This window comes from Zonotrichia leucophrys, chromosome 7 (assembly GCF_028769735.1).
Source record: "Zonotrichia leucophrys gambelii isolate GWCS_2022_RI chromosome 7, RI_Zleu_2.0, whole genome shotgun sequence".
In the NCBI taxonomy this organism is placed as follows: domain Eukaryota; kingdom Metazoa; phylum Chordata; class Aves; order Passeriformes; family Passerellidae; genus Zonotrichia; species Zonotrichia leucophrys.
In genome coordinates, this window is record NC_088177.1 from 29,714,708 (window position 1) to 29,741,340 (window position 26,633).

At 63.3% G+C, this 26,633-nt stretch overlaps 1 protein-coding gene across 6 annotated transcripts in view; it reads right to left on the reverse strand.

The window, feature by feature from the left end:
* The window catches only part of SPEG (striated muscle enriched protein kinase), a 30,949-nt gene extending 5,342 nt beyond the window's left edge, over nucleotides 1–25,607 (reverse strand). The window contains exons 1-32 of one of the 6 annotated variants that reach the window (XM_064718487.1): nucleotides 25,242–25,606; nucleotides 22,034–22,073; nucleotides 20,941–20,970; nucleotides 20,452–20,541; nucleotides 19,836–20,217; nucleotides 17,272–18,794; nucleotides 16,196–16,339; nucleotides 15,209–15,391; nucleotides 13,355–13,593; nucleotides 12,994–13,082; nucleotides 12,617–12,798; nucleotides 10,279–10,539; nucleotides 8,835–8,993; nucleotides 8,509–8,698; nucleotides 8,128–8,357; nucleotides 7,830–7,949; nucleotides 7,325–7,429; nucleotides 7,007–7,213; nucleotides 6,758–6,881; nucleotides 6,204–6,376; nucleotides 5,346–5,458; nucleotides 4,993–5,161; nucleotides 4,816–4,909; nucleotides 4,262–4,462; nucleotides 4,053–4,113; nucleotides 3,775–3,852; nucleotides 3,455–3,627; nucleotides 3,323–3,349; nucleotides 2,853–3,005; nucleotides 2,591–2,633; nucleotides 2,434–2,502; nucleotides 107–2,303 (exon numbers count right to left, since the gene is read on the reverse strand). In XM_064718487.1, the coding sequence (XP_064574557.1) occupies nucleotides 107–2,303; nucleotides 2,434–2,502; nucleotides 2,591–2,633; nucleotides 2,853–3,005; nucleotides 3,323–3,349; nucleotides 3,455–3,627; nucleotides 3,775–3,852; nucleotides 4,053–4,113; nucleotides 4,262–4,462; nucleotides 4,816–4,909; nucleotides 4,993–5,161; nucleotides 5,346–5,458; nucleotides 6,204–6,376; nucleotides 6,758–6,881; nucleotides 7,007–7,213; nucleotides 7,325–7,429; nucleotides 7,830–7,949; nucleotides 8,128–8,357; nucleotides 8,509–8,698; nucleotides 8,835–8,993; nucleotides 10,279–10,539; nucleotides 12,617–12,798; nucleotides 12,994–13,082; nucleotides 13,355–13,593; nucleotides 15,209–15,391; nucleotides 16,196–16,339; nucleotides 17,272–18,794; nucleotides 19,836–20,217; nucleotides 20,452–20,541; nucleotides 20,941–20,970; nucleotides 22,034–22,073; nucleotides 25,242–25,274 (7,882 nt within the window). In that variant the 5' untranslated portion in view covers nucleotides 25,275–25,606. Of the gene's footprint in view, nucleotides 1–106; nucleotides 2,304–2,433; nucleotides 2,503–2,590; nucleotides 2,634–2,852; nucleotides 3,006–3,322; nucleotides 3,350–3,454; nucleotides 3,628–3,774; nucleotides 3,853–4,052; nucleotides 4,114–4,261; nucleotides 4,463–4,815; nucleotides 4,910–4,992; nucleotides 5,162–5,345; nucleotides 5,459–6,203; nucleotides 6,377–6,757; nucleotides 6,882–7,006; nucleotides 7,214–7,324; nucleotides 7,430–7,829; nucleotides 7,950–8,127; nucleotides 8,358–8,508; nucleotides 8,699–8,834; nucleotides 8,994–10,278; nucleotides 10,540–12,616; nucleotides 12,799–12,993; nucleotides 13,083–13,354; nucleotides 13,594–15,208; nucleotides 15,392–16,195; nucleotides 16,340–17,271; nucleotides 18,795–19,835; nucleotides 20,218–20,451; nucleotides 20,971–22,033; nucleotides 22,074–25,241 lie in introns of all 6 variants that reach the window. The other 5 variants (XM_064718486.1, XM_064718484.1, XM_064718485.1 and 2 more) reach the window with 5 other exon arrangements.
* Nucleotides 25,608–26,633: the final 1,026 nt, after the last annotated feature.

Genomic DNA, 26,633 nt, shown 5'->3' on the forward strand with positions numbered 1-26,633 from the left:
AGGTGAGAGCGGGGCCAGGCCAGGGCGGCCACACCTGCCGTACCCACAGCGGCTGGGCCGTGGGCTGCCCGCAGGAGAGCCCCGCGGGATCGCCCTCATCGCTCACCTTTGGCAGAGGCAGCGGAGCCGGTGCTGGCCTCGGAGCGCAGGGACTCGGAGGAGGGCGCGGGGGCGGGGGCAGGCCCCGGGCGCAAGCTCTCACCCTCGGAGCTGGCGCGACGGAGCTGCCGGGAGCCCTCGCCCTCCGGCCGTTCATCCGACACGCTGCGGAGCCGCGCCGAGACCCGCTCCATGGTGGCACTGATCTTCCTCCGCACGGCCACCGCCGGTGACTCGCTCTCCCCACCACCCCCCGGCTCGGACTTGAGGCTCTCTGAGTCCCTCCGCTCCCTGGAGCTGGCCAGAGCCATGCTCCAGGAGAAGCGGCGCCCACCAGGTGGGGGGGTCTCGCTGCCTCCCTCCTCCCCCATGCTCTTCTTCCTCTCAGCCGGCGGGGTCCGCTTGAGGAGTATGGACATCCTCCGGAAGAAGCCCCCGTCCTTCTCCACCTCATGCAGGTCCTGCACCGACTTGGACTTGGCTGCCAGCCCGGTGGGCCGCTCCCTGCGCAGCTCCAGAGGCACGCCGGCCGGTGTAGGACGGTAGATGCCCTCGTCAGAGGCTGGGGGGCCGGCCAGGTGCCGGTCCTCGGAGCGGGAGCGGGTGAGGCGCTTCAGCCCCCGGGTGAGGGATGATTCGCGGCTCCGCTTGAACTTGGCCTCAAAGACCTCCTCCGAATCGATGTCCTGGATGACCAAGGAGCTGGAGGAGCCGGTGGGTTTCACCTCCCTCCTTGATGCTGGTGCTGGTGTAGGGGGCTTTGCAGGGCTGGCTGGTGGGGTGTCCTTGATGGTTGGTGGGGGCTCGTTGGTGGTTGGTGGGGGCTCCTCGGTGGCTGTCTCCCCGCCTTGAATACCTCCCATGACTTGCATCATCTTGGCATAGGAAGACTTTATGTGGGTTTGGGGAACAGTGGTTGTGGACTTTGGTGGGGTGGGAGCTCCTGTCCTGGCAGCCCCCTCCCCACTGGCTCCAGCAGCCTTGGTGGGGGTCTTGTCCTCCTGTCCCCTGTCCGTGGGTTTCTTCCCTGTGGTGGTGGCAGCCTTGCTGGCCCCAGGTGGGCCATGTTCCTCAGGAATGCGCCTCCTCCCTGAGGCGGCCTTTGCAGGGCCGGCCTGGGGAACAGCGATCTCTGCTGGAGGGGGTGTTGGTGTGCTTGGGGTGTCTGGTGGCGCTGTGGGCCGAGCATCAGAGAGGGCAGAGAGAGAGGGGGACTCCTTGAGCCGTTGTGCCTCCAGGCAGGCCACTGGGATCTCCAGGGGCGCACCGGAGCGTCGGTGCCGGACGACAGGCTCGGCGTCCCCGTGGCTGAAGGAGCTGCTCTTCTGCAGCCGGCACTCAGCAGGGAGGAGGCGCGGCGAGGTGGCTTCGCTGGAGGCTGCCCGCACAAGCCGTGGCACTGCTGGAGGCTCCAGCCGGGCTGACCGTGAGACTTTCTTGTCAGGGCTGACCCCCAGGGTCTCCAGGAGGGGACCCCGCAGGCCACTGACCTTGCTGTCCCCAGAGCTTCCCCGCAGCAGCCGCTGGCGCATCAGCTCCAGGCGCTGGGCATGATCATCCTCCCCCCAGACCATCTTTCTCCTTGGCAACTCCATGGAGGCTGCCTTGGCTAGGGCCCCACGGGGGTCCCGGGCTGCCACAGTCCCCTCCTCAGTCCCTGGGAGCTGTTGAAGCAGCAGAGCGCTGTCAGCAGAGCTGCCCCTCTTCAGCTCTCCCCGACGGGCACTCCCTGGCGACTCCAGGCTGGAACCCTTCCTCATGGCTTTGCGAGGATACTCCGGCCGCCTCTGGGCTTCGGGGGCTTCCTCATCAGAGGAACCAGGCGCCTCCACCTCTGCACATGGTCTCCGTGGCCCAGCACTCCTTGGCCTCTTCCCTAGGGCCACCCCAGGCTTCCCTGTGCCCTGGCTCTGCCACTCCATGGCAGAGGCATCCCCCTCCGGCTGCAGCCCCTCGGATGTCCCAATGGTCTCATCGTCTGTGGGAATCTCATTGAGGGACATGCGGGAGCCAGAAAACTCCACCTGGTGTGGCATGGGGATGAAGGGCAGCTCATCCAGGTCGTCTGAGTCTGAGGAGGATGACAGCGCCGGTGACTCTTTGAGATGCCGGGGCACGGCGATGGAGAGGTGGTTGGACGTGTCCTCCAGCAGCTCTGGGATGGGCCGTAGCACCATGTTGCACTTGTAGCTGATCTGTGAGCGCTGCAGCCAGCAGAGAGGGCTGGGTCAGGCTCAGGTGCGTGGCATGGCATCATCCTGCCATTACACATCCCCCCATCCTGCCCACGACACAATCCCACCTGCCCCCTCCCTCCCCAGCCCCTGCCTTCACCTGCCATTTCCGACGGGAGATGAAGAGCTTGAGGTGGTCGGTGCTGATGACCTTCCCCTTCGCCAGTGTCTGTGGGGTGAGGGAAGAACGGTGTCCCTTGGAGCCTGCAGCAGGCTCAGGGAACCCCGTGGCCTCTTAGTTCGGAGCCCAGGCTCACCTTAAACCAGGGATGCTCCAGGGTCTGTTCTGCATTGGGTCTCCTGTGAACCGACACCATTGGGTGAGAACACCCAGGATCACAGGCTTTGGCCAGGGGAAAAAGGGCAGGAGAGTCTGGCTGCCCATGGTGCATCCCAGCAGAGCTGTGCAGCTAGCCTTGCCCTTGGGTGCCCTGATGCATGGGGGTCCCCACCCTCCCCTGAGCACAAAGCTCATGCTGAAGGGGCAGGGGATGGGGAAGGGGACCCTGCAGTACTCACAGCTTGTCATTGACCAGCACTTTGATGACAAAGCCCTTGGCTTCCCGGGTGAGCCCCTGGAACATCCTCTCCTCGAAGGCCACGTTGTAGTTGCGGATGTTCATCAGCGTTGTCTTGTCATTCTCCCCCACGAAGGGGGAGATCCCTGTCAAGCTGCCATGGAGGAGACACTGTCACTGGGCCATGTGGCCATGAAAAACAGCATGGAAAATACAGAGAACTGAGGACATGACCCCAGACCCCATGTCTGGGGTCATGGGGACAGCATGGGAAACAGCATGGAAAGTATGGGAGACTGAGGACAGGACCTCAGACCTCAGCCCTGGTGCCATGGGTAGGGCAGAGGTAGGAGCAGCTGGAAAGGAGGCTGAGTCTGTAAGGAGTCATGTGCATGGTCACAGCCTCCGCTCTGGAACTGGTGAAGGGGTGGAAAGGGTGTCCCTTCTGTGAAGACACACCAGGGCACTTACCAGAGGTATGCGATAACCCCCACAGGCCTGCAGAGAGGAGAGCACAGTTACTGCACATCACAAGCCCTCCAGGGTGCCCAGTCTCTCCTGGCATAGCAGGGACCCCACCGACCACCCAAGGGCCACCCTTACCAGATGTCGGTGACGCTGGAGACAGGGGTCTGGTTGACAATCTCAGGGCCCACGAACTCAGGGGTGCCATACTTGCAGTACTGTGGCTCCTCAGATGTCAGCTCCTGTGCATTGCCAAAGTCACAGATCCGGATCTGCTCGCTGCTCAAATCTGCCATCAGGAGGTTTTCTGGCTACAGGACAGTGCAGAGCAGAGGGGAGCTTGGCAGGACGCAGGGGCTTTCCCCAGGGCATGAATGTTCCCTCTCAGAGGACCATTCCCACCCAGTGCACCAGGAGCCCTTCACTGGAGGCACTGGGCTGTAAAGACTCTCACTCACTTTGATGTCCAGGTGCAGGACACTGTGCTGGTGCAGGTAGCAGATCCCTTCCAGGACCTGCCGCATGTAGGAGCGGACCTGCAAGAGATGGGGTGAGGAGAGTGGGCAGTCTGAACGGGAGTCAGCCACACACTGACCCTGTGCAGAGGAGAATGTGGGCTGTGGCCCCCTTAGTAGCCTGATACAATGAGCACTACACATATCTAGGCTGGGACAGACACCACTGTCCCCAGGATCCCTCTCTTCCACACCACTTTGCTCCCACAGTGTTCACTCACCTCCGACTCACATACTGAAGGCTTCCTCACCATCCTGTCCAGCAGCTCTTCTTCAGAGCAGCTGGGCCCCAGTCAAGGAGCATAAAAATTCCATGCTCCGTTGTGCCCCACACCCAGCTCCTCTGCACCCACTCTGCCCACCTGTCCCATGCAAAAGCCTCCCCTCCTCCCCTGTGCTGTGCACTCATGGAGCAGAGCCCAGAGGATACAGCTCCATGACCATGATGACGGCATTCTTCTTCTCAAAGGCATCGTGGAAGAAGACGATGCGCTCGTGGTCCAGCTGAGAGAGAATGTGCAGCTCCCGCCGTGCCGACTGCTTGGCCTTGGTCCTCCCAGGGATGAACTTGGCCGCAAAGTCCAGCCGGGTGCTCTTCTCTGTCACCCTTCGCAGATAGGAGAAAGCCCCCCTGCAATTCAGCAGCAGGGGTAAGGGAGGATAAGAACATGAGTGAGCAGGAGACCTCCCCCTTCCCTGAGCAGCTGGCACAGGCACCCACTCTGCAGGGAGCTGCTTGCAGCCTCAGCTGCCTCTGTTACAGAGGCACAGAGAGCCCAAGCCTGGCTTTTCTCTGACCATGCCAGGTCCCCAGCCTAAGCTGGCACAGGAGCATCCCCTGACAGCTGAGAGGAGCCCCAGCACACCAGGATCAGGCATATAATGGAGCTTAGTGCCCTATGTCGGCGCCCCAGGGTGCAGCCTGGCTCCAGTGCCCCCGTCCCTGCAGTACCCAGGATGCCCCATCATGCCAGGCCCGCCTACCTCCCGATCTCCTCGTGCACATCATAGTAGTCGGTCAGGCGTCGTGCCTTGTGCAGCGCATCCTCCTCCATGGTGGCATCCACAGTGGGCTGGGCTGGGAGAAGGAAAGGCGCTGGCAAGGGGCAAGCCAGACAACCAGGCTCTACCCTCAGGGACTGGGGAGCCAGTCAGCCGTACCTGCCCGCACCACCAGCTCTGCTTTGCAGGAGACCTCCCCAGCCAGATTCTTGGCTGTGCAGGTGTAGACACCGCTGTCAGGCTCGGCAGCCCCCAGCACCACCAGCGAGCACTCATTGTCCTCATACACGAAGCTCAGGTGGCTGCTCTCCTCCAGCAGCTCCCCATCCTGAGGGAAGCAGGGGTATTGGGGGCGTCCTGTCCCATCCCTGACCAACTCCCACCACCCTTTCCCCATGGGTAGGGCATGGGACACATCCTTTATCACCAGTGCAACAACCCCAGTGATGCTGTGAAATTTGTGGGTCTCGTGGGAATATGGTTCAGGAAGGGGTTGGGGGCTCCCAGCCCACCTTGTACCACATGATGTCCGGCAGCGGTTTCCCCTCCACCACCACAGCAAATCGTGGTGTCTCCCCTTCCTGGGCATCAATGTCCTCCATGATGGACTCAAAGCGCGGTGCCTCTGCCAAGAGATGGGGCATGGGGCACCATGGGGCAGTGCCAGCCCCTGCCAGTTGCACAGAGCGTACAGCTGTGAGGTTCTGCAAGCAGGGTAGGGGCATGGAGTGACATGGGGCAGTGCCACTCCAATGCACATGGAAGTGGGAGGGCAAACACTAATGGCATATGTCTGCAGCAGCATTCGGCAGTTCCCCTTTGGAGTGGGGCACTGTGGGGCAGTGCCACTCTCAGCACACAGGCATGGGACAGTGTGGTAATGCATCTCTCATTACCTGTGGATGTGGGGTACTGTGGGACACTGTGGGGCACTGTGGAGGTGTCCCTTATGGTTCTTGCCTATAGGACGCTGGGAGCAGTGCCTTCCAATTATACTCAGACATGGGACACCCTGCAGCAGTGCCACCCATGGCATCCATGGCTAAGGGGCACCATGAGGCACTGCCTCCCCATGTACTTATAGGACACCTCTGCTCAGGTCAGACATGGGTATGGGACACCGAGCAGCAGTGCCAATGCATGGTTCATGATTTATCATCCCCATGATTGCCACCCTACAGGTCAGCATGACTATGAGATACGAACGCGAAGGAGTGAGGATCAGTGTCACATTGTGGGGCAGTGCCCTCATGGCATACGGGCATGGGGCACCATGGGGCAATGCCCCCCCCCCCCCAGCATATGGGCTTGGAGCACCATAGGGTGGCACCCCCAGCAGAAGGACACCCTCCCCGTGCAGGGGCACGTACCTGCGAGGCGGAGGTGCAGGGTGCAGTGGGCAGTGCCATGGCGGTTGCTCACCTCACAGGCCAGCAGCCCCCCAGCCCCCCGGCCCACGCGCAGCAACCGCAGGCAGTGCTGGTCGTCGTCTGGCATCATCATCTCACACGTGTCCTCCAGTTCCCCCAGCACCTGCCCAGCCCTGCATGCACAGCAGCTGTCACATCACAGCTCCACAGGCAGAACCACTGCCCCATTGACAGATCCCACCCCGCAGCCCAGGACCACCTCCTTACCCACAGTCAGCCCCAGTTCCCACCCCACAGCCCCTACAAGGGCTCACATTCTGTTGCTAGCTCTGCCTCCTAAATGGCTCTTGCCCCTTAATACCCTACAGATGGCACCCCACAACTCTTCAGAGCCCTGGACATCATCCTTGTGTGCACACCCAGACCAACCCCAGGGAAGGAGCCCCCCACCCACACACAGTGGGCTGCATGAAGAGGTGGAAATCCCTCTGTGTGCATCCTGTGGGGTGATGCTAGGCACGGGGCAGGCAACAAGGCACAGTGCCATGTCCTACCTCTTCCAGGTGACAGTGGCCTCCACATGGTTGAGGGTGATGGTGATGGAGGCTGGCTGGCCTTCTACCACATACACCACATCTGGTTTGTCCAGGATGACTGGGGCCTCCTCCAGGTAGGGACCTGCCAAATGCATTTTCACCAACCCCTGCCCACTCCATGCCACCCAGCCCTGGGCAGCTTGTCACCCAACAAGGGACAGAGACCTCTAGCCCAGCTACCCACTCCCTCCCCACTGCCCTTCTCACCCCGGTCCAGGAGCTGCACGGGCCCCACAGGTGGGGAGGGCTTGCTGTTGCTCTTGGGAGTGGCAGTGATGACACGGAAGAGGTACTGGGCACCCTTGGTCAGCCTGTGCACTGTGTACGTGGTGTCCTGCACACCACTCACCAGCACCACCCACTGCATCGTGCCCAGCACTTGCATTTGCACCACATAGGTCACCGAGTTAGGGTCTGAAAGGGGAGAGGGTCAGTGCAGAGCCGCTGGCATGGAGCTACTGCATATGTCCCATCATGGCACTGCCCACCCCCTGCCAGCTTCCTGCCCATAGCCTGCCCCCTTACCTATGGCAGCGTCCAGCCACTTGGGCTTGTTCCAGGTCAGCGTGATGGCTCTGCCAGTCACTAAGGCCACAGTGGGGGGGCCGTCTGGGGGGGTTGGCACCACATCTGCAGGGGGAGGTGGGCAGGGTTGTAAGCATAGCCACTGCCCCAGCTTACCAGGGCACCTGCCTCCTGCTCTGGGAGATACTGGCTGAGGGGATGGATGAGACCAGTAATCCTTTATGGCTTCCTGGTGGGGGCTCAGCCTGCCAGCCCCTGTGGCACTGGCACTGCCAGCAAGTTTCATGCAGGACCTAGTGGTCCAGGGATGGCTCCTGACCACACAAGATGAGAACTGCACTGCTGGCCCCACTTTTATTTTGGATTAGAGACCTCCTGATGTCCCCTCGGACCTAAACTGCCCTGTGATCCTATTCCCCTAGGACCTCACGACGATCCTGGGTCACAGCCTGGCAGGGTGGCTGCGAGTGGCCACACATCCCAGGTGGTGTCTGCTGCTGCTTACCGGTGACATAGAGGTGTGCATAGCACGTGGCCTTCCCCACTTTGTTGGCAATGACACTTTTGTAGACACCAGCATGTGCGTGGCTCACAGCCGTGAATACCAGACGATGGATGTCTTTATCTGGTGGAGAACAGGGGAACACAGGTAAGACCCTACCAGCTAAGCAGCACAGAGCTCCCCTTCCTGCCTCATGGGGTGAAAAGGTCTGGGGGGTGATGCCTCCTCTAAAGGTATTCCCCTTTCTCCCACCCCATGTAGAGGGACCCCAGGGAATGGGGAAGGCAACGAGGAGTCCTACATTGCATCATCTTGCGGTCATCTGTGCTGTCAATTCGAGAGCCATTGTGGTACCAGGTGATGGAGGGGTAGGGCATCCCGGCCACCTGGCACTCCAGCACGGCCTCCTTTGACTCCACCACGTCCAGGTTGTGCAGTGGTTTCAGGAAATCAGGCATGGTGAAGCACTCTGTCTCTGTCTCCACCTGCTCTGGCTCCTCTGGGATGGATGGCATCTTCTCCAGCTTAGAGCTGCAAGAGCCCACAGATGCTCACAATGGGAGCAGGATGCAGTGACCCCAGCTCAGCCCCAGCCCTAGGCTTTGCATAAGCCTGTTGGATACCAGCTCCCAGAGAGGAGCGAGCAGGGGGAAGCAGGTTCCAGTGACCATCCAGCTCTTACATCTGGGAGGCTGCAGATGGCCGTGGCTCCTCCACATAGAGCTCAGCAGAGCACTCCACATGGCCATGGATGTTCCTGGCGGTTGCCTTGTATTGCCCTTCATCTTCACTGCCCACATGCACAATGACCAGTGAGTGCAGCCCTCCGTCCTGCTGAATCCGCACGTTCTCCCCCTCCTGCACTGGCAGGCCTGTGCAGAAACACACACCACCATCAGCAGCAGCATCCCCTCCAGCCCCAGCCAGCTGCAGCCTTAGGGTGCAGCCCCCAAGGAGATGAGGTCTCCCTGCAGGGCCCTTGGCAAGCTCTCTGAGCTTGGTGGTTACCAAAGTGAGTCCAGGTAACCGTCGGAGGGGGAGTCCCACTGATCATGCAGACAAAGCGCGCTGTCCGCCCTTCCACCACGTCCACATCCTCCAGCTTGCGGGTGAAGAGCGGCTGCACAGAGGGCTGCACCGTCAGCCGGGCACTGCAGGTCAGCTCATCTGCGAGGAGAGCAGGCCCTGTGAGCCCCACAGCACGGGCCTGTGCAGTGCAGGAGCAGCCTGTGACACCCCCTGGCTGCAGCCCAGCACCCAGTGTGCTGTGGGTGAGCATACCCCACACATGGTGTGCGCTGAGCCCGGCTGTGTGGGGTTCCAGGCTCTGTCCCTGTGCAGGGCAGGGGGCACAAATATGTGCAAGGTCCCCATGCCCAGGGCTGGGGTTCTGATGGCAGCAGGCTACCTCTTTCCCTTCTGCACAGCAGTACAGGTGCCAGAGCAAGGTGGGTGGGAGCATGCCCTGTCCTCCCCGCAGGGCAGGAGATCACAGCTGGCTACCCCCTTGGGAATGGGGCAGCAATGCTTGAGCAGGTAGTGCCAGCACATGCAGCATCCAAGGAGCAGCATGGGGACACGAGCAGGCTCGATGCTCCAGGTGAGCGGATTTCCAGCAGGGACCACTTTGCAACGATGGTGTTGTCACCCACCCTGGGTAGGACTGGGCAACACCATTCTCAGGCACACCCTCACCTGCCTGAGCCCCAAACTGCTGCTGCCTTCAAGGCCCCATGGGAATACAGCCTCCTTCATGGAGGATTGCACAGGCACCAACCGCAGGGTGCAGGGAATGCTGCTTCTCCCTGCAATGCCCCTCCAGCCCTGCTGCCTAGATGGGCAGGAGAGTGGATTCCGTGTGGGTCAGAGCTGTGGGCAGGATGCACAGACACAGGTGTGCCAGAGCCATGGGACAGAGGCCCGTGCAACTCTTGCTGAGCTGCCGTCAGTGTGGTTTGGTGGGAGAGGCTGGGAAGCTCTGACTCCTTGCCCATTTCCCCACCACCTCCCAAGCCAGCAGAGACACATCAGTACTGGAGCAGGATGCCCACAAGCTCTGAAGCCAGGGGACAGAGACACGTGGACTCCAGGCCTGCATCCACTGGGTGCACCCATGGAACAAATGCATCTTCCCATGTCTCAGGGAGCCACATGCATGCTGGCAGAGGAGCTGAGTGGAATGGGGTGGGACAGAGCTGCAGGGCTCAGGGTACCAGAGCCCAAGAACTGATGCACACCAGGTGTGCATCTCATTTTTCCCTGAGAAATCTTCCCAGCACCTGGGGCACCACCCACTCCCTATTCCCCTGTCTCCCTGTACCCCATCTCCAGCACTCACAGCTACATCCCTGGGAACAAGAGCCCTGAGCCCAAGGTAGGGGGGTCTTTCCCCCTGCTAGGGCCAAGCCCTGAGTGAGACCCCCCCTGGGGGAGCTGCATGCCCACCGCTTACCTTTGGCAGTGCTGAGCTTGCAGGTGTAGATTCCGCTGTCATCTTCATGCACAGAGGTGAGCAGCAGCTTGCACTTGCGCCCATCAAAATGCATCTTGCATTTGAGCAGTGCAGGCTGGAGCAGCCGGCCCCGGGACAGCCAGTCCACGTCCATGTCTGGCGGGCCGGCCACCATGCACTCAAAGACCGCCAGCTCCCCCGCCCCGACCACCAAGTCCTGCAGGGGAACCACGATGGCCAGGGACTGGCACTCGGGGCGAGCTGCCCGGGGAGGGGGGAGAGAGAGAAAGAAAGAGAGAGATGCATCTCAGCAACTGAAAAGCAACCATGAGAGGGTAGCAGGGATGGAGTGGGAATACATGCAGGGCAGTGGTTCATGCAGGGAGGGGGCCTGGTGCAGCGGGCAGGGAGTGCAGCAGGGAAGGGTGGGATGGGAGGCGAGATGTGGAAAGCAGAGCTGAGCAGGGAGGGGGCTGGGGGTGAGGGGAGGTGCCCGTGCCAGGAACACACCACACAGCGCTTTACCAAACAGATTTTATTAGAGCTACAAAAAAAAAAAGGGTCACGGCCTCGCAGCCCGCCCCCCCCATCAAGCCCCCTCCCTGGGAAGAAGAGACCCACAGCCAGGGGATGCTCCTGAGGGACCCAAGCCCTAGGGCTACAAGGGACGTGTCTTGGTGGCCAAGCTGGCACCTGAGTGGCCACCGTGAGCCAAAGGGGCCAATGATCTCCCTCCCGCCTGCACCTCACGCAGGGTGTTCCCCTGTGGGGTCCCTGGGGGCTCCTGTCTCCCGTGCTCCAAGGTGACTGTCACAGAGCTGCCACCACCCTGCAGCTCCTTCCCTACAGCCCTGGCCGGCACGGCGGCAACCGCGGGCTCAGCTCCCTGCTCCCTTTCCCTGGGCAGCAAGAGAGAGGCAGCAGAACACACAGACAGGGACAAACGGATGGAGCAAGAGACAAGACAGCATCATATGGGCACCCTGGCCCGGCTGAGGGGCGCCTGCTGCTCCCCTGCTGCTCCCCCACCCGCCTCAGTGCCGCCTGCCCCGGCCATCTGGCGAGCCCCGGCCCGCAGTCGAGGCCCGCGCGTCCCCGCGGTGCGTCCAGGACGAGGCGGCGGATGGAGAAGGAGGTAATAACACAAGGTGAGGTCCACTGCCTAAGAGGTGTCCAACTAAGAGCCCCGCAGCCGCGGCTCTGAGAGATGCACCCCCTTATCGTACTCCCCCTGCGTACAGACAAAAACCGCAGTCAGCAAGCGGAAGGGTTAGTGCAGCAGCGACGGGAGCGGCACGGACACACATACCAGCGCCAGCACGAGGGGTGCGAGTGGGCAGCAAGGCACGGAGCCATCTGCTGAGCCCCCCAAGAAGGGCCGGGGTTCGGCATCGCCCCTGCAGCCCGGCTCCTGCCCGTCGTGGGACACTGGGACGGCTTCCGCTCCCGCCCCCGTGCCGCCGCGCTTTGCTGTGGGCTGGGAGCGCTATCCCGGCAGGCAGCGTGCAAGCAGCGCAGCCAAGGCCGGGCTGGGATCGGCACAGCTCAGGGGGCTCAGGCAGCCATCAGCGGGTAGGGCTGGGGGAGCAGGGCACACACAGCAAAGGGCAAGAGGAGGGAGGCAGCATCACTCATCCCCACAGGCCCCTTCCCTGGCCTTGGGGATACCAGGTAGAGCCTGGATATCAGTCCCAACTCCCCCCTCACCCCCTCAAAACTGCACACATACTTTGGGGTCCTAGGAGGACCACAGCAGGGCTGGGGAGCGATAGCGAGGAAAGGGGAGTGGACAGTGAAGTCCCGTGAGTGTGGGACATTGCTGGAAATGGGCAGGGAGGGACCCCCTGCAATTGCCCTGTGCCTGGCACAGAGCTTGCAGGTAGCCTGGGGCAAGGAGGGAGCAAGCTGCAGGGCATGAGGACATGTTTCCTACAGAGCCCCCAAGGCCAAAAGCCCTCCCTGGTGAGCCAGGGGCAGCACTTCGCCCCATAAGTGTGTGTGTGGGGTGAAGCTGGGCTGTGAGAAGCAGTTGGGTCTGGGTCAGATCAGTGGGGCTCTGGAACAGCAGGCAACAGGTGGGACCCAGGGCTGCACATCTGGAGGAGACAGCAAGGCAGACTGCCTTCTGCTGCAGGACCAGCCTCTGCGGACAGCCCCAGGCACTCAGCTCCACTTTCCTGTTCCCCACCTGTGCCACCTCAGGGGAGCTGGCTTGTCCCCTTCTTATGTCACACCACCAAGTGGAGGGCCTGCAGTGGTGCCTTCCCCACAGCTCATGCAGGGCACTAGAGCCAGCTGGCCTCTCAGGTTCTTGGGTGACATACTCAGGGAGTTTTACCTCTGACCTCCAGCTTGGCCTCACACTGCTTGGTGCCATACTCATTGACGGCCTTGCAGGTGTAGAAGCCGGTGTCGGTGTGCTCCGCCGCCAGGATGTGCAGCGTGAAGAGCCCCCGCACGCCCTCTGCCTCCTCCGCGTGGTGCCGGCGCCCATACTTCACTGGCTGCCTGTTTCTCAGCCTGCTCCAGACAGAGGCAGAGCATCGTGGTCACACCTGGCCCTGCACACACAGTCTGGGTGTCCCCAGAAAAACCTTCTCCAACACTCCCTGCTCAGGATCAGAGCTCCATGCAACTATCCCCAAATGGAGGGGTCACTGTGCCTGTCCCCTCCTTTCCTGCCCAGCTGTGATCCCAGAGAACAGCAGGACTCACCAGTAAATGATGGGCTTGGGCTCCCCACGGACGCGGACGCTCATGCTAACATCCTGCCCCTCCAGCACCGACTGGTCCGACAAGGATACCTGGGGAAAGAGGGGTCAGAGAGCAGTAAGCACCGTCAGCACACAGGACCATGCACCCCACCACTGCACCCAGGGCTGTCTGTCTGTCCCCTATCACAACAGGAGTACCAGGCAAGCTGGTGGGATGGAGCCTGCCCAGGTGCTGGCAGGACCCCACATCAGACCAAGGGCTAGGAAGATCTGACCCAGCACCTCCAGGCACCGAAAACCATGGTACCGGAGTCACAGGGCACTGCACCCCTCTACCAGTCCTGGGGGATTTGCTATCTCACCTCGAAGGTGGGTGAAGCCTTGAAGGTGGTCTCAGGGGAGCTGCGGGCAGCCCCATGCTCGGCTCTTGGCTGCAGCTTCATGGCCGGTCGGTGCTGGGGGGTGCCGGACTCTGGGAACTCCTCCAGTGGGCTCAGGTACTCCTCATCCGATGTGATGGGGCTGACCTGGCCGACGGCGGGGGGCAAGCTCCCATGCCGCTCCACAACGGGTGCTAGCACAGGAGAGGCTGGATAAGGAGCTGGCAGAAACCGGGGCCAGACAGGCGGGTTAGGGCACCCCTTTCCCCTACCCTGCATTACAGGCGTGGACACGCACCCCGCCGCACATCCCGGCTCGGCAGGGGCCGGCAGCGAAGGGGTGCGTGGCCGCGCCGGGGGAGGGGGTGAGCTGCAAGCATGCCGCGGGATGATAAGGGGACGCGATATTCCGCAAGGCGACAGCAGGGCTCAAGTGGCTCTTACGCAGCAGCCCGCGCTCCCATCCTTAAGCCGCCCGGATTCCCGGGATGGCTGTCCCTGCCCGGGCCGGCACGGCTGAAGGTGACATTGGCAGCTGCGCTCCCCCCTGCAGCCCGCCCGCCATCGGGGGCCGCACTGGGGGACTCGCGGAGTGCGGGACACGGGGGCCGGCGGGGACGGGATGGGGAGCGGCGACCGGCACGGGCGACCGACAGAGCCCAGTCGCCACCATGGGGATTCCAGCCCCCTCCGGCCGCCCGCCGGAGCGCTCTCTAACTCCCTGCCCTGCGCCGGGAGTGGCAGGCGGCCTTCCCGGTACGGGGTAAGGGCTGTGTCCCCGCGCCTCCGTGATACCCGCGGGCAGCTTCCAGCGGAGGGCTGGGAGCCTGAGCCCAACTTCCCCCTGTCCGCACCCTCCCCTCGCCCCCGAAGCACCCCGCACTCACCGGGGCCACAGCAGCCCCGCGAGCCGAGCCGCGCCACGCCGCCGAACCACCCTCGCTCGGTGCCCGCGGCGCTGCCGGTGCCGGGCGCTCCCGCCCGCAGCGCCGTCGGCCCGCTGAGCCCTCCCCGCCCCAGCGCCGGCCGGCCCCCGGGGCTGGGCCAGCAGCTGGGGGAGGGCCCGCGGCGGGCCGGGGTCTGCCGGGCCCCTCCCGGCCCCCACCGCTGTGCCCTGCCCGGCCGCGGCTGCCCCTGGGTGCCCTGTCCCGCCTAACCACGGAGCGGGGGAGTTTGGGGTCCTTCCAGCCCTCGGGGCGGCTCTGAGCCTCTGCCGGCCGCCCAGAAACACTCTCTTGGAATGGGGAGGGCTTTGGGGCCGCAGCAGGCTGGGTATCCCCATGGCCAGCGCCGGGGGCTTCTCCCCGCTAGCAGCTCGGTGGGCAGGCAGGGTGTCCCCACAGGTAATGGTTTGTGGGGCGGGGGTCTCCCCGCGGCTGTCGGAGCGGAACGCAGGGATATATCCACAATTTGCGGGGCGGGGAGCCGGCTGGGATATCCCCACGGCGCACATGCTGGAGGCAGGAGTACCCACAGGGTTTGCAGGCTGAGGGCAGGGGTACCCACATGGTCTGCGGGTTGTAGAGCAGGCTGAGGTACCCCCATGTCTAGCGGGACACGGGGCAGGTGTGGGGGCCGGACACCGGGCTGCTTGCTGGGCGCCAGGGGATGCTCACAGCCTGACCCCTCTCCCCCCACGGCAGGATCCTGCCATGGCTGCCGGGAGCACGTCAGCTGCTTTGGTTCAGACCGAGCCTTGTAGGGTAAGGAAGCCGGTTTCTTCCCAGTGACAGCAGCGGCAGAGCTGGCAGCCAGCCTGCCGCGGCGCCAGCCCTCGCTCCCTCCCTGTCTGCCTCCCTCCTTGCCTCCCGGGGTCCCTCCGGCCGCGCTACTTACCGGGCCGCACGCTGAGGATGGCGCTGCAGCAGGTGGCCCCCACCTCGTTGGCCGCGGTGACCGTGTAGAGCCCGGCGTCCGCCACCCGGGCGCTACGCACCAGCAGCGTGTGGCGCTCGCCCTCCGCCTTGATGGGGCGCGTCGTGCTGCTCCGCAGCGGGACCCCGTCCTTCCTCCAGGACACTGCCGGCAGAGGCGCGGGTCACGCGTGGGCAGCACAGCCCGAGCTTTCCCGGGGCCCGCGCAGGGGCCCGGGGAGGCCAGGCGCTCCTTGGCCTGGCCTGAGAACCCATTTGCTATGGGGAGCAGCTCCGGGATCCACGGCCCTCCGACGGAGAGAGCGTGGCTGGTTCCTATCTGCTTCCTGACATCCTCCTGCCCTCCAGCGGAGGCTGGAAGAGGGAATTAGAGCGGCTTGGCTTCTGCCTGGCTTTGGCGACTGGCACCGGTCCTGGATGCCCAGCTGCCCCCGCGCACTTCCTGGATACAGCGTGCCCGGAGGCCATCAGCCCTAAGCTCCTGGCCCCGGGAAAACACAGGGTTTGAAGACACCCTGGTGTCTTCAAGACATGACGAAGAAACCATCAGGGTTGGAAGACACCCTGATGATCATTTAGTCCCAACACGATCCCCCTCTCCTCCTCGGCATGGGCAGGGACGCCGCCCACTAGATCAGGTTGCATCACCGTCCCTGCCCGCGCAGCGCTCAGTAGCCCTTCTCCCACTTTCCCAACAGCCCTGCCCAGCACTGGGGGACAGCAAGCACCTTGTCCTCTGCCCCGTGTCCTGGCAGGCAGTGCCCAAGCACTTCACTGCTGTCTGAGGGGAGGAAGGGCAGAAGGGTGCTCCCAGGGCGGGCACATCACCTCCCCTGAGACACCCAGCTCAGCCTGGGTGTCCCACTCACACCGTGCAGGTGGGACATGGGCATGCAGGGAGTCCCTCTGCCGCACCGTGACCTTGACACCCCGCTCCAGGGCAGCTCACCTTCTGGCTGGGGGTTGGCCGTGACAATGCACTTGAGCAGCACCTCTGCCCCCACGACAACGGCCATGTCCTGGATGGGGATCTCAAAGATGGGGGCTTCCAGGGGGTCTTCACCCGCTGAGACATAGGAGTCATCTGAGGACTCTGCGCAGGGAGAGAGGGGCCCCGTGGCTGTCAGCAGGGGAACTGTGCCATGCAGGGCTGCATGCAGGCAGAGCATGGGTCTCCCAACCCACTGCTCAGCCACACCCTCTCTGGGGCGTGAGCAGGTACTCGGGCCATGCAGTGGATGGAATGGACACATCAGGATCCACCATGGCTCAGAGCAGGCAGTGGGGACAAGACAGGGGACCGGGAAGGGGCAGGAAGCATACAGCTTGTTGTACATCCCCATAGGGCATAAGAAATGAGGTGACAGTGGGGTGTGGAAGAATGAGGGTCATATAGCTTGCTGCATCCCCCACCCTGAACTTCCCCCAGTCCCTCATGGGATGGTGCCTGCTGTACCCCAATACATCAGCAAGCACCTCCCAGCTCCCTCCCCTCTCATGGCCCCAGCACACGGACAAAAGTCCTGAGGCTGTGCCAGGAGCCTTAGACACGTGGGCCTGACACTTCTCTGGCTAGAGCAGAGCCTAAAAGCTGCCAGCTCAGGTATAGTGTGGTCTAACTGCTGCATGCTGCGATGGGCAGGACACCTCTCGCCCAACCAAACCACCTTCCCCTGGGGAAGCTTGGGCTGCATGCCCTGCCTGGACCACCGAGCACGGCCCAGACAGGACAAGTTGCAGTGGGTCCCCTGTGTCCCAGACCACAATTCAGAGTGCTGTATCTTTCCTGTGCCAGACAAGAGGTATGGAGAAGATAGCAAGTGTTGTAACCTCAAGGCCCAGCAAACTGGCAGACAGGCTGGTCTGTTCTTATGGCACTGCTTGGTGCCAACTACCCCAGAGTCTTGTCCCTCCACCCCTGGGCTCACCACACCTCCCAGGGGCAGGATGAAGGTTGCCCAGCCCACCCAGGGGCTGGCCAGGCCAGCTTTGTGCCTGCAGGAGGGCAGAAGGCCATGCCCATACCTAGCTCTGGAGAGGTGGGCCTGGCTCGGCGTCCCTTCCCCTTGCTCCGTGTGCTCCTGCCTTCTTGAGCCATCCGGCCACTCTCTTTCTTCTCTGACACTTTCATCTGCCTTCTCTCCACATCCCTGCCCACACCGTGCTGTCCTGCCCAGCTTCGCTCCAGGCGAGCTTCCTGCTCCATGCCCGGCTTTGCCCAGGGCAGGAACCGCACTTCTGTGGGCGTCTCTGGCCGCCGGTACAGTCCGTGGGGCACGGCCAGCCGGGCAGCCAGAGCCTCGTTCAGTGCCCCGGGGCCACGGGCGGGGCCTCCATCGGGGTACAGACTGCCTTCGGCGGGCCCCGCCTGCGAGAGGGCCACCCTTCCCTGCGGGCTGGCTTGTTTCAATGGCCACTGCTCCTTCTTCTTCACTTCCCCAACGCCTTCTTGCTGCAGGCCCTTCCTGGCATCCTCCGCTGAGCTGGGCTGTCCAGCCGCCCCACCTCCCCCCACCGGGGCTCTCTTCCCGCGCTGCCCCCCTGGCAGCGGCTCCCCGTCAGGTCCCACCAAGGCCACGCTGGAAAGCGCCAGGTGTTGGATGACGTGTGTGCTCTCTGCCGGCGGGCAGCTCTTGGGGGGCAGTGCCTTGCGTCCGCCGGCGCCCTGAGAGGAGGGGGCGCGGGGGGTGCGGGGGGCGCGGGGTGCGGGTGGCTCGCTGGCCGCTGGGGGTGAGGATGCCGGGGGCGACCCGGCTTTGCAGAGCTCCTGGGAGCGCCGCAGCTGCTGCTTGGAGACCGTCCGCTTGATGCGGCCCAGCTCCTCCGCAAACTTGTGCTCGATAGCGTAGACGCGGTTGGCGAACTTGCCCCGCTCGTCGAAGGAGGCGGCTTTCTGCCGGAAGGCCAGGCGCCGGCACGCTGCAGTGCTGCCCGGCTCCCAGCGGCCGCCGTCCCGCAGCTCCTCCCGCGAGCCTCCCGGAGTGCTGGCGCGGCGCGGGCCGCTGCCGGGCTGCTCCAGGGAGCGCGTCTTGCGCAGCGGCAGGTGGGGCCGCGCGGGAAAGGGACTGTCCTGCTCCAGGCTCCTCTGCCGCTCCTCAAAGTACTGCAGCCGCTCGAAGATCCTGGAGCCGGCACGCACCAGCTTGGGCGATGCCCGCACGGAGATGCGGCCGGAGGTGTCGCTCATTGGTGTCTGCGGGCGGGAGTCCTGTGTGCTTCCCTGTGAGTACCCAGAGGACTTGGGCTTCTTGATCTTCTCCTCGTACTCCTCAGGAACGATGTCCTGGTACTCTACCGGCACCGAGGACTTCTTGCGGGGGGTCACGGGTGTGAAGGAGGGGACGCCAGGGCCACGGGCAGCGGACTGGGATGCGGCGCCAGCGGGCGGCTGCAGACCTGTGCCGGCGCGAGGAGATGGCGAGCGGACGATGGGTGGCTTGGCAGTCAGTGGCAGAGCAGCGGGGGACCTTGGGGCCTCTGCACCAGGCTTTGGAGAGACAGGGCCTCTGTGGAGGTCATCTCTCCGGTAGCCTCCCTGGGGGATGCTGCTGCAAGGGCAGAGACAGAGGAGCATGGCTTAGAGACCACCCTTTTACCTGCTTGGCTGCATCCCAGCTTCCAGCCTGCACCACAGTGCCCAATGGGGCATGGCAAAGGGGTCAAACAGTCAGGGCAGCCTGGGGAGACCCAAGGGGTCCCAGCAACAGCGTCTGGTCACCCTCAGACTACTGGGAGCTGGCTGGGTTAGGTGAGAGTCCTGGGCTGCTGGGACCCCTTGCCCAGGGGTACTCATGTGGAGCAGCAGGGTGATGCTGGGTTACCCAGTGAGTCCCTCCCCAGGGCCACCATGCAGACAGGACCAGGGGCTGGGGGGTGCCCCAGTTTGCTGGGATGTCCTGGTGTGCTTAGGCAGTGCAGCCTGGCCAGAAGGGGTCCCCAAGGCTGCAAGCCCTGCCTGTGCACATGCTGCTGTGGGCATATCTTCCTATCCCACTGCCCCCAGAGGGGCTCAGCAAACGCAGAGTGGAAATCATAAGGTGGAGATGAGATTCTGGTGGAAGAAGCAGCCTTAAACAAAAAAAAGAGCAAGATGGAGGTCAAAGGAGCAGGCCTGCAGGTATGGGAACCAAAGGCGGCAGGGAGGGATGGGGGCTCTGAGCACATCAGCAGGATCTGGGGAGGCAGCACCCCTGCACCATGAGCAGACACTTGCCTCTGTGTGTCCCAGGCCACTGTGCACCTCCAGCTCCCCACACTGTGGGCTGCACCCCACCATGGTGGGGTTGAAGAGGAAAATGCCCATGGTATAGTCTGCAGGTGGGGTACTGCATCTCAAACAGTGGCACAGGAGATACACCCAGCCTCAACCTGGCCACAGCAGAAAGGGACCCCACTCTACACCACCCCCAGGCTGCGTTGCTGCCACCTTCTCACCGAGAACAGGCTGCCTACTGCTCAGAGTCCCCACTCCTCGTCGGGGAAGGTGAAGGCAAAGAAAGGCCGGGTGGAGGGAAGGAGATGGCTGCAGGGGTTGGAAGGAGATGGCCCCAGCGCGATGTCCCCTCCGTGCGCTCCCGCTGGCTACTTACACGTGGAGCGAGAGCGCCCGTCCTCGGTACAGGCTGAAGGCGCTGCCGTACGGGTCGCTGGCCACCGACAGGCTATCCTCTGACCCCCAGCTCGTGCCCACCAGATTAGCCCGTGATGCCCGCACCAGCGGCTCCACGCCCAGGTGCCGCACCTCGGCGCCACGCGGGGCCGGCGTGTTTGCTTGCCTTGGGGTTCCCTGCGGCTGCGGCCAGGCAGCGGGACGGAGGTAGGGTCCCCGTGCAGAGAGGCTGGCATCCGTCTCCTTCTCCACCACGGTCTGCTGGCTGCCTGACCAGCTGGAGCGCTCCTCTGCCTGTGACAGGGCCAGCACCGAGGTTGGCGTTGTGTTCATGGAGGCGTCCACGAGGGTGTCAGACCCACCTGAGAGAAGAGGGATGAGCATCCTCCTCAGAGAGGGCTGAACCACTGTGGGGTGTGCCAGCACCAGCATGTCCTGAGCAGCACCCTGCTGCCTCAAGCCCTCCCCACTTTGTATGGGTGATCACAGCTCCCTCTCCATGGACACGCCCAAAGCCTGGCCAGCAGAGGTCTTGTGGGGAGTCATGGCCAGCAGCCAGTGTCAGGGCTCAGTGCCAGCCAGGTGTCCCTGCTCACCCGTGGGGGTGCTGAAGGCCGTCTCATCCTGGAGATCACTGCGCTGTGTCACCTGGGGGTCGCCGGATTCATCCTCACCTGTCTCCGAGTCTGGGGTGGGAGGGGAGAGTAGGGAGTGAGGGTACAGACAGACAGACAGCAGACCACACTGGTACTGCCTGTTGCAGACCCATTGGCTCCAGGAGCACGACAACAGTGCCCAGGCAGCTCCAGGGCAGGAGAAATGCCTGTGACCTGCAGGGACAAGCTGCCAGGAGGGAAAGGCAGGACTAGGAGTGGGAAAGTCCAGCAGGGCAAGGGCAGGCAGGAACAGTGTTAGATGACGGGAGGAAGGGAAGCAGTGCCAGCAGTGGGAACACAGCTGGCAGAGGTGGCACGGGGACAAAAAAGCAGAGCAAGGGGACAGTGGAAGTGACAGAGCAGGGTGGCAGGCTGGGGCACAGGGTCCACTATAGGGACAGTGATGGCATTGGGAAGGCGTCTTCCTACCGTAGCTTTGTTTCCTGCAGGAGCGGAAAACTTCGCTTCCATAGGGGCAGCAAGAGAGAGAGAGACATCAACACCCTGTTATCGGCCCGGCCTGCGGAGACGCGGGGGCAGCCGGGGGGGCCTTGTCCCCAGCCCTTCCCCAGCACGTCTCCACTTTGCACCACAGTCACTGCACACCGCTCCAGCGCTGCACACAGACCCTCTCCTCGCACACACCGTCCCACCCATGAGTGCACAGCACCATTCCCTCCCTGTGCCACAGCCACATCCCACCCAGCAGGACATCCACCCCTATCCCTGGAGCCATGCCCTCACCACTGCAGTATCCATACATCCCTCTGTGCCTGCAGGGCATCTCAGCCTGGGGCTGACCCTCCCAGTCTGTGCCCAGCTGGGCACTCCTGGAGCACACGGACACGTGTCCATGTGCACACAGCCTCCCCCAGCATGTACAAGTCCATCCTCTGCCCCACCAGTGCAAGTGCTGTACAATAGAGCTGTGCTCCACAGCACAACAGCGGTTGACAAAGCCAAAATTCTCAGGGCAGGGCATCACTAAGAGCTGCCCCCCACCGAGCAGGATGTGGCAAGGCCATTTCAGTATCACCCTAATGTCCCATTTCAGGAAAACTAGTGCCATGCTTCCAGGAAAGGACTGACTTTCCTCCTTGCCACTGCCCAAGCCCTCACAAGTGCAGCAACAACCCCTGCAGTGAGAAACACATTCCCAGCCCCACCACTGCTCCTCTCCATTGCACTCTCAAGGTGTGTGGGGAGCCACACTGATTCCCCCCACTCCAAGCCACCCCTCTGCAGCCCAGCACGCGACCAACTGCTTTGTGCCCTGCTAATGCATCAGACTCTCAATCCTAGCCACAACAGTCTGGCAGCCCCTGAGCAAGGAGAGCTGCAGGCCCAGGAGCAGAGCAGCTGCATGGGGGACACTGTGAGCTCCTGGCTGACTGGGACCCTATTTTGTGGCTGGCAAGATGCAATCCAGCCCTGCCCAGCCTCTGCTTGCTGCATGGTGGTGGGCCCCATCCTGGCACACTCGGGGCAGCGGGGGGAGTCGGGTCCTGGTAACTCAACGCACCATGCGTGAAGCGCCCGAAGCGCCGCGAGTGGCCGGTCTTCTGCAAAGGAAAAGAGAACAGAGCATTACCCGTGGCATGGTGATAGATACCTGCGCTGCCACACCACACACACACACACACACACACACACACACACACACACACACCCCATCCCAGCACACGCAGCTCTGCTCACACCCACAACCTCTCACACGCACTCTGGCACGACAAATGTCACCCCACTCACGCCCTCCCACAGGCAGGGCACACCTGGCAGCGCTGACATGCACCCCCGCTGCACACCCACGGGCCCCACAGGCACACGCCCCCACGCACACGCAGAGATGGATGGCTGTAGGTGGGCACGTGCGGCGCATGCCCAGCCACGCACGCTCACACACCTGAGCGCACGCGCGTGCACGGGGTCCCCTCGGTGATGGCACTGTGCCCTCCAGCCCTGTGCTCCAGCCCAAGCCCGAGAGTGACAGTGGGACACCCCAGATGCCCCAGAACTGCTGCCTACAGCTGGCATAGCCTGCAGAGAAGTATTTGCCTGGGCTGCTGCCCAAGCGCTCTGCAGCCCCTTCAAAGCCACCATGGGGATTTGGCCAGCAAAATGTCTTCCAGGCACTGGCCCAGACTCCACCATGGCCACTGTCCCAGCACAGGGACAGCATCCTTCTTCCCCTGCCGAGGCCATGCCAGTTAAAGAGAGGCTGCCTGGCAGCAGGGCACCGGCCTGTCGGTGCAGGGGCTGTGCTCACCCATGCCGTCTGTGCGGGCAGGTGGGAACCGAGCATGGGCTGGAAGCACCAGGAGCTCCGTGCCAACTTGGCTGCCCTCTGTGCTGCAGCCCAGGCCTGGGCACCTGCGTGCCTGGGAAGGGACCAGCTGAGGGCAGCCTGTCTGCCAGACCCAGTGTGCACTGACGCCATATCCCAGGAAAGCAGAGGGACGGGGTGATCTCCAAGGCAGGCAGGAATGGGAATGTGGAGTGCAGACAGGCAGGGTTGGGCTGCCAGGACTGAGCATCCTTCCCAGCCAGTCTGGGTGACAGGGTCTCCCCAGGACACTGATGGCCCATGCCCTGTCTCCTCGGCAGTGGGGAGCCCAGGGCTGGACACCCCGCTGTCTCAAAGCCCTTTGCTCCACCAGCCCCTCCTGCCCCACCATCCCTCCAGCTCCAAAGCAGGTCACAGACAGCCAGACCCCAGGGACAGCCACCCACCAGGGATGGACAGCCAAGCATGGCAAGCAGCTAGCTGCCCTTGAAGGGCAGCAGGCTCAATTCACAATGCCCAAAGCTGCTGCCACTGCTGTGGCAGCCCCTGCACATGGGCAGCACTCAGGTTCTCACCAACCCCACTGCCTGCATGCAGTGCTGGCCAGAGGGCAGCGGCTGCACGAGACACATTTGTATTCAGGCTGAGCCAGGCTTCACCTCCCCTTCTCGGCTGACTCTGCTGGTTCTGGCTGGCAGCCCATCTTCCAGGCCAGGGAAAGATGAGTGATTAACTGCACCATCGGCGGATAATTCCCCCATTAAAAAATGAAAATGCAATTGAGTGCCATTATCGGGTACTCTCATGGCTTCCCCAGGGACAGGCGCCATCGGCTCCCCATCAGATATGGTGAGTGTACCCAGAGAGCTGGGCTGCATTGCCCAGAGCTGCAGAGGGGCTGAGCCCCTTCCCATTCACCTCTCAACAGGTCCCTGCAGGATCAGAGCACGCTGAGGGATCAGGGCACCCCATAGACTGGACTCACCTCAAGCACAGCACCCACCTGCAGCCCAGTAGGGAGCAAGTAAGTGCTGGGTGATGCAGGGCCAGCCCCAGGCCAGGAGATGGAAAGGGGGCAGAAACAGCTCAGGGCTTGGTGTGGGATCAGAGTCTGCACAAAGGGGACAGACAGAGGGTGGGGGTAATCCTCCTGTGTGGGATTTCATTTGCATGTTGGGAAAAGGGGTGGAGGAGCCCCAGGAGCACACACTGTGCCACCCAGCCTGGAGCAGAGAGAGGAGCTGGCTGGGATCCACACCCAGCTTCGGCCCTGCACTACGAGGCAGCTGGGTGAGACCTGGAGGTGTTTCCTTCCCCTGTGCCAAGCATGGATCTACCTGGCCAGGCTGGGGTCCTGTGCTGGCCCATGCATGGGGCATCCCTCACCATGGCCATGGGGCCTACAGGGAATGAAGGATCTCCTGGGACTGTGGAGCTTGCCACCACCTAGCACGTGGAGCCCAGCACCACATGGCACTGCTGCCTATTGTGTGAGACAGGCAGACAGGGAGCAGGGATGGAATGAGGTGGGCAGGGAGTGAGTAACTTGCCTGGTGCAGAGGGACAGCGCTGTGGCTGTTGTGATACCCCTCCCGTGCTCAGCCAGCTCTGCAGGACCCTGCCCTGCCACACGGGCAAGCCCCTGGATTTGCTACCCCAAATGCAGAAGGGGCAGCCAGGCTGTGTGAACTACCCTGCCCCACAGGGACCCTCAGCACCTGCTCTCCCTGGGGACCTGTGTTCCATCGTGCATCTCCCACCCCGGGAAGGTGCTGTGCGTGTCAGCCCCTTCCCGGTCCCCTCTGGGCCACCAGGCACAGTGACAGCGGGGATGCTGTGCGTCCGCATCGGGCCGGTGTGCCCGGGGGATGGGGGGCGGGGGGTTGCTGGAAGTGTGCTCCCCATCCTGGCCGCCCCGCGGAGGCCAAGTGACGTCCTTGTTGCTTGCTCGGCAGCGGAGCGAGCGGCGGGCCCGCGAAGGAAGGAGCCGTGCCTGTGCCAGGCATGCTCCTGACGCGGAGGGGATGACGCATGCAAAGCCTCCTCTCGGGCTCCGTGACCACCGCCGCCGGGGCTGGGAGCCATGCAGCAGCCTCCATTTGCTCCAGAGGGCACACAGGGAACGGAGGGCGGTGCGGAGAGCCCCGAGGGGGTCCCGGCCCGGTGTTGGCACTGGAGGCGCCGAGCCCCTGCCCTCTGCCCCTCCTGCCCGGGCCGGCGAGGCCAGGCGAGCAGCCGGCAGCTCTGCAAGCGGGGCTGAAGCTGGCGCTGTGCAAAGCCCTGGGGAGCCCCGGGGGGCAGCGGAAGGGCTGGAGGGACACTCCCATCCCCATCCTTATTCGCATCTCAATTCCCGTCTCCATCAGCATCCATTCCCATCCCCAGCCGCTCTCGGCGCTGCCCCCTTCTCCCGGCACCCGCCGGCACGGCAGCCTGGAGCCCTTACCTGAAATCGCTTCTTCACCCAGATCTTCTTCATGCTTCTGCAGAGCCCTGCCGGCCCGGTGACACGGACTCAGGCCCGGCAGGACGGCAGCCCGCTCCCGGCGGGGTCCCCGCTGTCAGCACGCCGCGGCAGCCAGCGATGCTCCGAGCATCCTTGACCGCCGGCAGCCGGGAGCGGCGGAGGGAGAGGAAGGGGCTCGCCAGGTTGGGCTCTCGGGAGGGCTGGAGCTGTGAGCATGAAGCATCACTGGCGTGCTCCTCCCTCCATCCTTCCCCCGCCTGCCTCCGCCTCCGCCTCCCCGCCAGCCCTGGCACACAGTGACAGCGGTGGGGGACAGGCAGGGCACAGGTGGTGGGGGGCGAGGGCCACCGTCGTAGAGGGGAGGGAGGGAGGGATGGGGCGTGTCTGAGGCGGGTACGTGGTTTCTCCACCTCTGGCTTTGTCTGCACGGCAGGCAGGGGTCCGAGCCCCCTGCCAGGCGGTGCAGCTGTACCACTGTCCCCTGTCACCTGTCCATCCTGCCCCACTGCCCAGGACAGGGGTTGCACTCCTCTCTCAGGACACAGCCCCCCCACTACAGCCCCCACATGCACACCAGCTGGGATGGAATCAACACAGCACAGCAGCACCCTCAAAGTGTGCTGTCCCCAACGTGCTCTCAAACAGGGCAGACCCAGTGCCACAGCAGGCACAAGCCAGCACCCAGCAGCAGGTTTGCAGTGTGCCATGGCACTGCCCAGCCAGGATACAGGCTCACCATCACTCTGCCAGCCTCTGCTCAGTGCCCCACATCCCCCAGGCATCGGGAATGCAGAAGGATCCCCTTGCCAAGACACAGGTGTGGGTCACAGCCCAACTGTACATGGACAGGAGCTAATATGGGCACAGTGCTTCACATCAATTCCCTTGTTGGCAAACCACACAGCCTCCAGTGCCAGTGCTGCTGCCAGGAGAAACCTTGTACCCTGCCCCCCGGGTGCCTCAGGACCCACATGGCTGTGCAGGGCTGGGCTGCTCAGCCCTGTCACAGCATCACTGCTTTGTGGCTGATGGGGAGACAAGCTGGAGCTGGGAAGGTAGGCTGCTGTCCCTGTCCCTGTGGCAATACACACACGAGACCTCCCTTCCTGCAGGGGTGAGGACCCACAGCACAGCTCAGAGCAGGACTCTGGGCCAGGACCCAGCTGGGATGGGGCTCCTGGGATGTGGGCAGAAGCTGTGGGTGGCAGTCCCCACTGAGGCTGGCCAGGGACATTAGGACCTATAAGTGCTCCTGGGGCTGGCACAACCCTGGCACACCTTTCCCAGCTGACCATCCTGAGCCCTGCTGCCTGTCCCACTTTTTGGGTGATGCTACAAATAAGCCAGAGGGGCAGTCCCAGCCTCACAGCC